Below are 11,777 nucleotides of genomic sequence, written 5' to 3'. Positions count from 1 at the left end.
TAGTGGCCGGACACTGTGCTAGTACTGTGACAAGGTGTTAGTTGTCGGACACTGTGCTGGTACTGTGACAAGGTGTTAGTTGTCGGACACTGTGCTGGTACTGTGACAAGGTGTTAGTGGCCGGACACTGTGCTAGTACTGTGACAAGGTGTTAGTTGTCGGACACTGTGCTGATCCTGTGACAAGGTGTTAGTGGTCGGACACTGTGCTGATACTATGACAAGGTGTTAGTGGCCGGACACTGTGCTAGTACTGTGACAAGGTGTTAGTGGCCGGACACTGTGCTGATCCTGTGACAAGGTGTTAGTGGTCGGACACTGTGCTGGTACTGTGACAAGGTGTTAGTGGCCAGACTCTGTGCGGATACTGTGACAAGGTGTTAGTGGTCGGACACTGTGCTGGTACTGTGACAAGATGTCCGTGGCCGGACACTGTGCTGATACTGTGACAAGGTGTTAGTGGTCGGACACTGTGCGGATACTATGACAAGGTGTCCGTGGCCGGACACTGTGCTGATACTGTGACAAGGTGTTAGTGACTAGACACTGTGCGGATACTGTGACAAGGTGTTAGTGGTCGGACACTGTGCTGATACTGTGACAATGTGTTAGTGGCCAGACACTGTGCCAATACTGTGGCAATGTGTTGCTTGAAGAGATGGCTTTCAGCTCCTTGAAGAAGACACTATGGAGGGAATATGTGGGGTCTCAACTTGGGTGGCGTTTGAGATCTTTGGTGCATAGCAGCCTACCAACTGTGATTCCTTCTCTTCTTCCTGTATTTTGTGATGCCAAGATTTGCTCTTCTGCAGTTCTTACTCCTTTTTTGCCAGCTGTGGTAGGATAAGGGCCGTGTAGGTGGCAAGAAGAATTTGCATGAGGTAGACTCCTGTAAGGAGGCATTATCTTCCACTGTGCCCAGCAAGTCCTCTCCCTGGATTGTGTACCTCCCAGGGGTGGTGTAGAGCTTCTCAAACTCCATCTCCCTCGTCACAAGGGGCAGATAGCGGTCCAGGTTCTCCAAGACCTGCCAGAAGATAGAATAGACAAGAAGCAAATTAAAGGTGAAACAGTGAAACCTTCAAAGTAACAATGAACGCTTATTCATGAAAGACAGGAGATCAGCAGGAGGACAGCAGCATCACAGAGGCATGAGCATGGCTCCCCTGGGGTCCACCATGCTGATACCTACTGATTCTAGGCAGCGGGAAAAGAATGCGTAAGTACAGGGGTGCCACGACAACAGAAGGAAGAGGAGACAGATCAGAGCCGCGCCTCCACTAAAGGCCAATCTCCAGCAGGTCAAGAGCTGAGACCATGTGGGACAGAAGACACAGACATGCACCACTGGCAGGAGACTGACGAGTTCTTGCACGTGTCAGCCCAAGCCAATGTCATATTAAATAGTAAAAATAAGATAATACTAATACCTGGGTTTATAAATCAAGCTTCATCCTAGACTTATTAACCCCTTCCATTGCTCATGACGAGCTCAGCTCGTCATGAGCAATGGAATTCAAGGATCTGCAGCACAGAGGATGAATTGCTGTAGCATTGATGTGGTTAATCTTGTATGTAACAGATGTTACTATGACCGACTCATGGTAAGTCTTCTGGTTATAGACATTCGAAAGGATGAAGGGTTGAGTCAGCCTCACCAGTGTTCGAATTTACACCAGTAATAATCATTGCTGGGGTGTCAGTCAATATTATGTTGGTAATTTTACAAAGGAAACTAAGGAAATGGTAATATTCCCACAATGCAAATTTTTGCCTGTAAAGGTCATGCCCACTACTGACTAGATGGTCCGCCGAGCCAGTGGTGAACCCCACAATATTTGTACCTTAGACCAGCATTAGCACACGCCTTATTATTATTAATATTATTTTATTATTACCTTAGGTGTGTGCTGGCAGTGCCATTCAACAGATCCACTTTACATTGAGTATACATACGCTTAGCTCCAGATTTAGAACTATACTACAGAGTAGCACAGGCCTCCTATGCATAGAGTTGGATACATGGCCCAAATGAACTTCCACACCTATATATAGAAAGAAATGCGTCTGCCACTGCCAGTTTCACTCAGCCCTTTTAAACTCCTGTCAGACACCATGGAGTGGTGGACTCTATGCCTGGCACAGGTGATTAGGGTATCAAGCGGGTGCTCTCACGCAGTCCTCGCTGATTCCTCTGAAGTGGTGCTCCTGGCTCCAGACAGGGACAAAAAAAGATTCTACCTCTGGCTTCAAGCTTTGAGGATATCAAAGATAGGAGATTTATTTCACAAAATGGCGTTGTACAATGCTGGGACGATTTGCCAAAGAGGGTCCCATACCCACTCTGTTAAACTAATTCCAATATGCCAGGGCTGGGAACGCGTCACAGGAACGTCTGGGGGATGATATGCAGGAGCCTCCTGCAATGGCTGCTCTCATGCATGTCATTCGCGCAGACCCCCCCGCCAAGCTAATTACAAGGCTTCATTCACACACATTGGCTGTTTAGCTATGGCGGTGTCACTCTCCCTGTTGTGAGCGCTGCTCGTAGTAGGACGCAGGGTTTTTACACATAGCCTGATTGTGCCCTGCTATCTCTAAATTCTGGAAGGAGGTCTTCACTGTTGTGAGCGAAGTTACTGGACAGGCCTTAGTACCTAACCCACTGCTAGCTCTACCTGGGCGCGATAAGGATATTGGCCGAAGATGCAGGGAGCTGCTAGCGACGGGCATGCTGCTGGCAAAGCGTCGGGTGCTAAGGGACTGAGGGGCATATTACCAACAACTAGCGATAATTTTTGTCTCTAACTTGTTTAGAGACAAAAATTATCGCCGCACATCGGCGATTTTTACCGCAGATAAACCTTGCTATTATCAAGGTTTATCGCAAATGCGATAAAAAACGGCCGCAATGCATGAATATCGCTGAAAAGTCAGCGATATTCATGCATTATCGAGCAAATGCTCTTAGCCATGTTATCCACCTCCCCATGGATAACATGGTTAAGAACTGCTCAGGGGCAGGTGTTAGCTTTTGGAGATATTCGCGCTTAGCGCGAATAGCTCCAAAAGTTGGTAATAGGAGATAGCGATGTTAGAGACTGTTTCCAGTCGCTAACATCTTGGCACGCCCACTTTGCATGTCATTAGTGATAAATATCACTGACATGCAAAGCGGGGCCCAAGATGGTCGCTATCTCCTATTAGCTGTCGCTAACTGGTGTTAGCGACAGCTAGGTAATAGGGAGATAATTTTATCTCCGCTTTCTTGGCTTTTAAAGCCAAAAAAGCGGAGATAAACCCCCTTGATAATATGCCCCTGATTCCATTGATAAGAAAGTGGATAGCAGACATGTTGGCATGTATTGCACTGCGCAGTCAGACATCTACAACAAGCTCCTGCCTCATTTTCTCCAAGGGTTTGGCGTCTGTACAAGCAATACTTAGCAGAGAGGGAGGCAGCGGTGCCGACCAGCCAAGACAGTAGTACGGGTACACGAGAGGATTAGGATATGTTCTCTGCTTATGTCATTCTGTGGGGAGGAAAAACGCTGTGGCTCCCTGGTTTGATTCCCCTTCTATGGTGTGGGCTGCCCCCTCTGCGTCCTATCTCTCTTTGGTGGTAAATCTCGGGATGTGGGGCCTTTGGTCACGTCATAATTTATTCACAAATTTATTGAACTCAGATGCGTGCTGTATTGAAACTGCAATGTATGTCCCGCCTACGTTTTATTTTTGGGAATGTCCTTTTCTGTGGGTTTTTCTGTAAATTTGTTGGGTATGGTATATAACTTTATAATTTAAAAAAAAAAGAGTATACATAGGTTTGTACTTGGAGACATCTTCGTTAAGGTCTTAAGAGCAAATTATAATATTTATTAAAAGAACGGTGCAGTCAGGAGCTCTGGAAAGGCAAACATCATCCAAAACTCTCAGGGGCATATTAGCAAAGAGTAGCGATATTTATCGCTAAATGCCCTTAGCCACATTTTTTATCGCTACCTATCGCCAGATATTATCAGAGAGATAACGTGCTATTAGCAACATTTGTCTCCAATGCGATAAAATATCCGGCGATAGCAGCTCAATGCAAGAATATCGCTGGAAATCCAGGGATATTCCCGCATTAACGCCATGGGGGCTTAATTTGATAATCCACCCCCCAATGACTATACAGGTAAGTCAACTTTTTAGCTGGCGTTTGGATCTAGCGATAATCGCGCAATTTTTTTATCGCTTCGCCTGCGTTGATAATAGGCAATAGCTGTGTTAGCGACTGTTTGCAGTCGCTAACAGTTTGGGTACGCCCACTTTGCATGTCATTAGCGATAAATATCGCTGACATACAAAGCAGGCCCCAAACCTGTAGCTAACGCCTAAAAGCTGTCACTAACTGCTGTTAGCGACAGCTTGCTAATAGAGTGATAACAATATCGCCGCTTTAGTGGGAAAAAGTCCTGCTAAAGCAACGATATTGCCCTTGTTAATATCCCCCAATGACCCCTCTCCATGCAAACTAACACTTATTGTAAAAAAGAAGCTTAAATCATGCCGAGGCGATGAGAATCTGAGTGAACGTGAGACTATCCAAGCACACCATTGTCCGACCCCGTGTGAGACGCAACAGGGCAGGCAGTGGCTACTGAGCGACACCGTGGAGGGAGATGTCATTTGCCACTGGTGTCCTAGGGGTCCTGGGATTCAGCCTACAATGGCTCTCCGCACTGGGCCAAGTCCAAACCTTCAGTTCTTGACTCCCATGGAAGCGAGGGCTTCCTAGTGAGGTGGTGTGGGGAAGCTCAGAACTCAACTGTCAACCCACATAAAGTACATTCCAAGCCAGTGTTTAAATAGGAATTAAAAGAAACTACTTATTCAAATAGCATAACACAATACTACTACTGGAATAGGAGGACTCAAACACAGGTTTGAAATCCTGTATGCGATCTGCCTTCTGTGTAACACACTTTGATGCCAGCCCACACTCACACAGGGCCCGATTCACAGAACTAACTTAAGACAAAATTCACAGAAGGCACTTACTCATTTCGGTATTCACAGAAGTTAGGAGTCCTAACTGTACTACTCGTAAACTGAGAAAAATCCTATCTTAAAGACTTTTGGTATTCACAGAAGGCATTTAAGAGTCCTAAAGTTAGTAGTCCTTATGTGAATACCAAAATGGTAGTAAGTTTAGAATTTTGTCTTAAGTTAGTTCTGTGAATCGGACCCATAGTTTACAAGTATCGCTGTAAGAAATTGGAGCATTATTGGTGGTAGGTGATTGCCCCCCCCCCAAGGAACAATCACAACCTTTTCAGGGTGAGCCCTCAAATTTACTAAATTAAACTGAGCTCAACTCCCTGGTAGCTATGGTACAGAGGAGATGGGATTAATTTAGGGCAATGCGTAGAGTATTTATGCAGTACCAAAACAGTAGTAAAGATGAAATGCAAAATAATATAAATCCCAAACCAACGTAGAAAAATAGAGCAAAATTAAATAAACAGACTGGCATAAAAATGACAAAACTGAGCTTTTTGTAACCTCTGACAAGTCTGCTCCCCTACAGCGGTGGTACCCGCCTGGTAGTCGCATGTTTAACGAGATTGCTGCTGGATGTCTCCACAATCACTTGGGCAGCGTTTTCGCTGTTCAGAATGGAGGTGCCCATGGATATCTGAATCACACAAAGAGCAGGCGGACATCTGTTCTGGGAACAGGGCAGCCCTTAGTGGGTTAATCTGGCCCTGGCGACCTTGCCACACACAGGCCATTCCCAGCATGGTACAGCCACCCATTTGTCAATCACAAAAGGACAACAAGGCCCTTTGACTGGCCTCAGATCTCTTTTCAAGGTGGCATTAGCATGCTGTGGCTTCTTCCAGAAAGATGGCTTAGGTCATGCCAAGGTTTCTTCCGGCAGAGTGGCAGTGGTCAACCCTCTATTTCTTCGGGCATGGCAGCAATGGTAGCACCACAGTTTCTGCTGGTATTGCGAAATGGTAACACTGACTTGGATCCAAGCTGCAAATGGGCTTCAGTGATATGTGATTGCGACATATACTTCCTGCCACAAACAAAAAGTGAACAGTCTAATAAACACTGAAACTGGGGTACACAGATCGCTGACCACAGTCTTTCTTTACTGGCAATTACCATTGCGCTGGACCAGTCACTCTTTCTGCTTGGTTCAATCATTCAATCAATTATTCAATCAGGGATTTGGGAAGCATGCTTCTCACCCGTGAGGGTCTGAAGGCGCTGGGAGAAGGGGAAGTTTCGAGCAGCTCTGTCTCACATAAAGAGTCAAGTCTTCAGGCTCTTCCTGAAGGTGTGCAGAGTGGGGGAACTTCTGATGTTGAGTGGCAGTTCATTACAGGTCTTTGCCGCGATGTAGGAGTAGTCTCTTCCACCGGTTCTGGTTCTGTGGATGCATGGGGTCTCAGCAAGGGTGAGGTCGGCGGAGCAGAGGTTTCTCTTGGGTGCATGGAAGGAGACTCTTTCATTGAGGTATTGGGGAGGGATTTGTAGGCATGCGTGAGTAGCTTGAAAGTCACTCTCTTCTTGATGGTGAGCCAGTGGAGGTCTCGTAGGTGCTGGATGATATGATCATGTAGTGGGAGGCTAAGGATGGGTCTGGCCTCGGTAACATGGATGGTCTGGAGTTTTCAGAGCAGGGATTTGTTGATTCCGGCATAGAGGGTGTATCCGTAGTCCAGTCTGCTGGTAATGAGTAGTGGGTGACAGTTTTTCTAGATTCGGGGGGATCCATTTGAAGGTATTGCCGAGGATGCAGAGGGTTTTGAAGCACATGGAGGAGACGGCATTGATCTGTCAGGTCATGCTGAGGGAGGAGTCGAGTATGATGCTGAGGTTGCGGGCATGGTCTGTGGGTATGGGCTTGCAGAGGGCGGTGGGCCACCAGGTGTTGTTCAAATGCTGAGGGGGTGGGTCCGAGGACAAGAACTTCTGTCTTCTCCGCGTTGATGTTAAGACAGCTACTGCTCATCCGGGAAGCAACGTCTTTCATTCCCTTCTGGAAGCTGAGTCTGGTGGTGTTGGGTTCCTTCGTGAGGGAGAGGATGAGCTGGGTGTCATCGGGGTAGGATACTCTGCTGAGTCCATGCTGTTTGACAATGGTGGTGAGGGTGGTCATGTAGGTGTTGTAGAGCGTGGGGCTGATCAATAATACTTGGCGTACTCTGCATCTGATCCCTGTGGGTTCGGAGAGGAAAGGCGGGAATCTGATTCTTTGGGTTCACCAGGGAGCAAAGAGCTGATCCAGTCAGGGGTGGCTCCCTGTATTCCTGTGTCGTGGAGTCTTGCAGTGAGAGTGCAGTGGGAGACGGTGTCGAAGGCAGCAGAGAGGTCCAGTAGGATGATGGCAGCCTTGTGGCCCTAGTGAAGGAGAATGTGCAGATGTCATCTGTGGTGGCGATGAGGGTGGTCTCAGTGCCCTGGTTGCTGCAGAATTCAGATTGGGAGAGTTGAGGATGGAGTTGGCTTTGATAAAGTTTGTGAGCTGGATGTTGACGATCTTCTCGGTGACTGGCCGCGAAGGGGAGGAGAGAGATGGGTCTGCAGTTTTTGAGGTCCCTTGGGTCTGCGGAGGTCTTTTTGAGGAGGGGCTTGACTTCTGCGCATTTCCAGTCATTGGGGAATGTGCTGGAATCGAAGGTAGTGTGGATGGTGCGTTGCTGCTCGGGTGCTATGGCGGTGATGGCTCTGTGAAAGATGTGCAGTGGGCAGGGGTCCATGGGTATCCTGAGTGAATGCTCTTTATGGTTGTTGCGGTGTTTTTGGTGATGACCGGTATACAGGTAGAGATGGTAGGTTGGCTGGTGTTGCAAGAGGTGGGAGTTGTTTTGGTGTCTGTTCGTTGAAGTTGTCATAGAGGGACAATATCTTGAGATGGAAGTAGGTTGACAGACACCTACCCTGTTTCAAAAGGTAAACTTGCTTACAGGCACTACAAGTCAGCTAAGCAGCTCTTCCAGCAAGGGGTATATTCAGGTGATGCGCCCTCATCTCTGGGAATGTGGGTCAGTGGGCTCCACTTTATACAGCAAGGACTGGGCCGGTTCTTCTTTCAACTGTCCTTTCAGGTTGCACTCCACGCACAACCTGTGTTCTAGTTCACTTTATGCACTCCACACGCATCTCCTGCAAGGTTCTGTTTTGACTACTGAATTCTACTAACTTCTCACAGGGGTGATCATGCACTTCACATACTCCTCACAGAGAGGTCACCACTGCACTTCAGAACGGTCTCACATCAGGCTCTTAACACTGACCCCTACATGGGCGTCATGCAATAGAGTATACGGGTCAGTGTCAACTAGAGTATGTTAAAAATTCTTAATTTTTTTCTGTTGAAATTTATGTCTTGAAATAAAACTTTAAAAAGTTGTTCTGCTCATTGAAAGCTTCCACTGAAATGATTTTCTTAACCATGAATACTATCAAATAATTTAATTATGTTTAGGGACCCTTGTTCCTATAATCTCTTAGTACCCTTGGTCCCTAACGATCCCAGGGTTTCCCTTGTTTTTTGATACTAAGGAGGATAGGGCGCACCAGAAGCTTGCATTCCCTCTTCCTAAAGAAGGCATGTTATTGAAATGGGAGGGGGTAACATTGATGCAAGAGGCTCCCTTTTCAATCACTTCTGCTCAGGAGCCATTGTGCTATAAGCCCAGTCTGCCTCAAACTATGTGGAGTCACATCCTGGGTGCCACTTACAAACCCACATTACCTCCTTGTGAACCTTCATCTTGAGCTCCACTGCCGCCATGTTGATTCTGTCTTCTGTCTCCAGCCCTTTGGCCATTGCCAGAGAATGGAACAGCGAATTCTTGCCATCAATATGTCCGGGAACTGTAGAGCCATCAGGAGCCACCAAGATGAAGTGCCCGCTGTATGCACTTTCTTCTCCCTTCACTCGATTGACCGTTTTACCAATCCAATTTTTCCCACTGGAACAAAAAAAACATTAGACTATTTCTACAACAGCCGTATAAAATTTCACATCATGAGAAGCTAGTTTGGGTTCTCTATGGAAATCAGCAAACAGATACTGTTTAATCCACATTGAAGATCTAATGATGGCAGACCTTTTATGTATGCTCAACATGTTCTATCACATAACACAACACCGCATAACACACATAGGACTCCAGTCACTGTTAACCCTTTAATTACCAAATAACACATTTCAGGTGAACAGCTTGATCGTATACATAATGACTCATGTTGATCAATGGTACCAGTAATGGATCTATTGTGGGACACAGGATGAGTGGCTACTCAGTATCTGGGAGAGGGTTCAGGTGTTGATTTACCATAAAGATTCCTCGTCAGGTGTGTTGATGGCTGGCCTGTATTTTTCTAGGTACTATATTATTATCTACTGGCGGTCGCCAGTAGGTATATATAGTTAGGATTGTTTTCCATAGGGAAATTGCAACATTCTATTTGAAATAACTTTGGCGCCGGTTGAGGACCCTTCCTGAAATTTTCCATAACTTTGCCTCGCGGCGCTCCAGTCCTTCCCTGAAAGTTTGGGGGGATCTGTCAAGCGGGGGCTGACATAAAAAGGGGGTCCCAAAACGTGTTTTCCCCATGTTAATTTCCATAGGGTGGTTGGACTCACTTTTAGCCCGAACGGCTGAATGGTTTTCCACCAAACTTGGCAAAATTGTAGGGACTGGTAGCCCGATGGGCCTTTGCTATGTCTCAAGATATATGCTCCAGTGGTTTTTACGAAAATTAACTTTGAAAAAATATATATTGGGCTACATTGGGCTATATATATGTTAGAGCCCAAATGTAGCCCAATGTAGCCCAAAGATGGCCACAGAGACAAAAAAAACAAATGTAGCCCAAATATCAGCCGGATGTAGCCCAACTATAGCCCAATGACAGAATGTCCCAGAGTGTTCTAAAGAACAACTAGAGCGCTAACAGTCTTACTCATGACAAAAGTATGGCACACCTAAATTCACTGAAAAAAACATAGGTTTCAAGCCTTATATAGTTAGGAATTAGGCACAAGAAAGCAGAAAAACAAACGTGTAGAACACAAAAAGGGGGCAGGGTAGAAACACCCTGACCCCTTAGGGCTGCTCAGGTGGTCCCACTAGGATATTAATATATTTAAACGTTATCCGCTAATAGAATTAGCATTTAAAAAACCTTTGAAATTCACTGAAAAAACCATAGGTTTCAGGCCTTATATAGTTAGGAATTAGCATTTAAAAAACCTTTGCAATTCACTGAAAAAACCATAGGTTTCAGGCCTTATATAGTTAGGAATTAGCATTTAAAAAACCTTGTGAATTCACTGAAAAAAAAATAGGTTTCAGGCCTTATATAGTTAGTAATTAGCATTTAAAAAACCTTTGCAATTCACTGAAAAAACCATAGGTTTCAGGCCTTATATAGTTAGGAATTAGCATTTAAAAAACCTTTACAATTCACTGAAAAAACCATAGGTTTCAGGCCTTATATAGTTAGGAATTAGCATTTAAAAAATCCTTTGAAATTCACTGAAAAAACCATAGGTTTCAGGAGTTATATAGTTAGGAATTAGCTTTTAAAAAACCTTTGAAATTCACTCAAAAAACTATACGTTTTAGTGGTGTTATTGTTAGCTGGACATTTTACTCATACAAAACCATTGAAATTGCTCCTATATAGTTAGTTGTACTAACTATATTTCGCGCACCCGCAATCCACTGCTGATGATGTCACATATTAGATCATTCATGACATGGTCAGTGACATCACTGATGACATCTCAAATGACATCACTGATGACATCACTGATGACATCATCCACGTGACAATCACATACACCTTTTCATACACTATTATAATTTTTCATCACTCTTTGTAAAATACAGAGTATCATATTTAAATACATTGTCACAGCAATACAAGTATCTAAAAATCCACTCAGTGATTCATAGATGCATACACACATCTAATCACTTACCTATGGATTCACTCATACATGCTGTCAATGAACAATAGAACACTATCAAAAATACTTATACATCTATATCGACATTAAACAACAGCACGCATCCTATTCACATATGAAGTCATCCTACTCACTTATGCAAACAATGGATCATACTTACATATTTACTTAGCAAAACACTTATACAAACACCACTTCTTCTATTCATTTAGATAGTAAGTCATACTTAGTGAATTATAAAATCATTATTACAAGTATACAGTTATCCATACAGTCACTCACACAATCATTGTGTCTTATGTTTACTTATTTATATACAACAACTGACACTTACACTGCCTTTTATTTTTCTAGTTTTTTGGACATGTACCATTGAGAAATATATTTGCTCATCACCACACCCATAAAGAGATTCACTCACCCAAACAACTGTTAGAACATGTAGTTTTAACTTCATATGTCTACTGAATCAACTATTCACACATCTTTGGACAGTCACACCCCCCCCCACCGAACAACACACACTTTCACACTCCCATACAAATACTCAGTAAACTAATCAATAACTAATATAGACTTTCACATAGCTAGTAACCAACTGTAGAATCAGTTTACACAACAACTGACAAAGTGATACAGATATTCACACAGTTTAGTCACTATCCACTATATTTAGTGAGACATTATAAATTGGTCAAGTAAACAGTCAATTACACTGCTACTAAATCCTCCATCCAAATATTTATTTATATATATCCACTTATTCTTCAATGCAAATTGCTATATATAAT

At 44.3% G+C, this 11,777-nt stretch overlaps 1 protein-coding gene across 1 annotated transcript in view; it reads right to left on the bottom strand.

The window, feature by feature from the left end:
* Window positions 1–747: 747 nt before the first annotated feature.
* Window positions 748–11,777, bottom strand: part of LOC144819159 (uncharacterized) — a 505,388-nt gene continuing 494,358 nt past the window's right edge. Inside the window, exons 9-10 of the mRNA XM_078677131.1 lie at window positions 8,758–8,977; window positions 748–1,026 (exon numbers count right to left, since the gene is read on the bottom strand). Of these exons, the coding sequence (XP_078533257.1) occupies window positions 748–1,026; window positions 8,758–8,977 (499 nt within the window). The remainder of the gene's footprint in view (window positions 1,027–8,757; window positions 8,978–11,777) is intronic.

Source organism: Lissotriton helveticus, chromosome 2_1, assembly GCF_964261635.1.
Source record: "Lissotriton helveticus chromosome 2_1, aLisHel1.1, whole genome shotgun sequence".
Lineage (NCBI taxonomy): Eukaryota > Metazoa > Chordata > Amphibia > Caudata > Salamandridae > Lissotriton > Lissotriton helveticus.
This window is presented reverse-complemented; position numbering and strand designations above follow the sequence as displayed.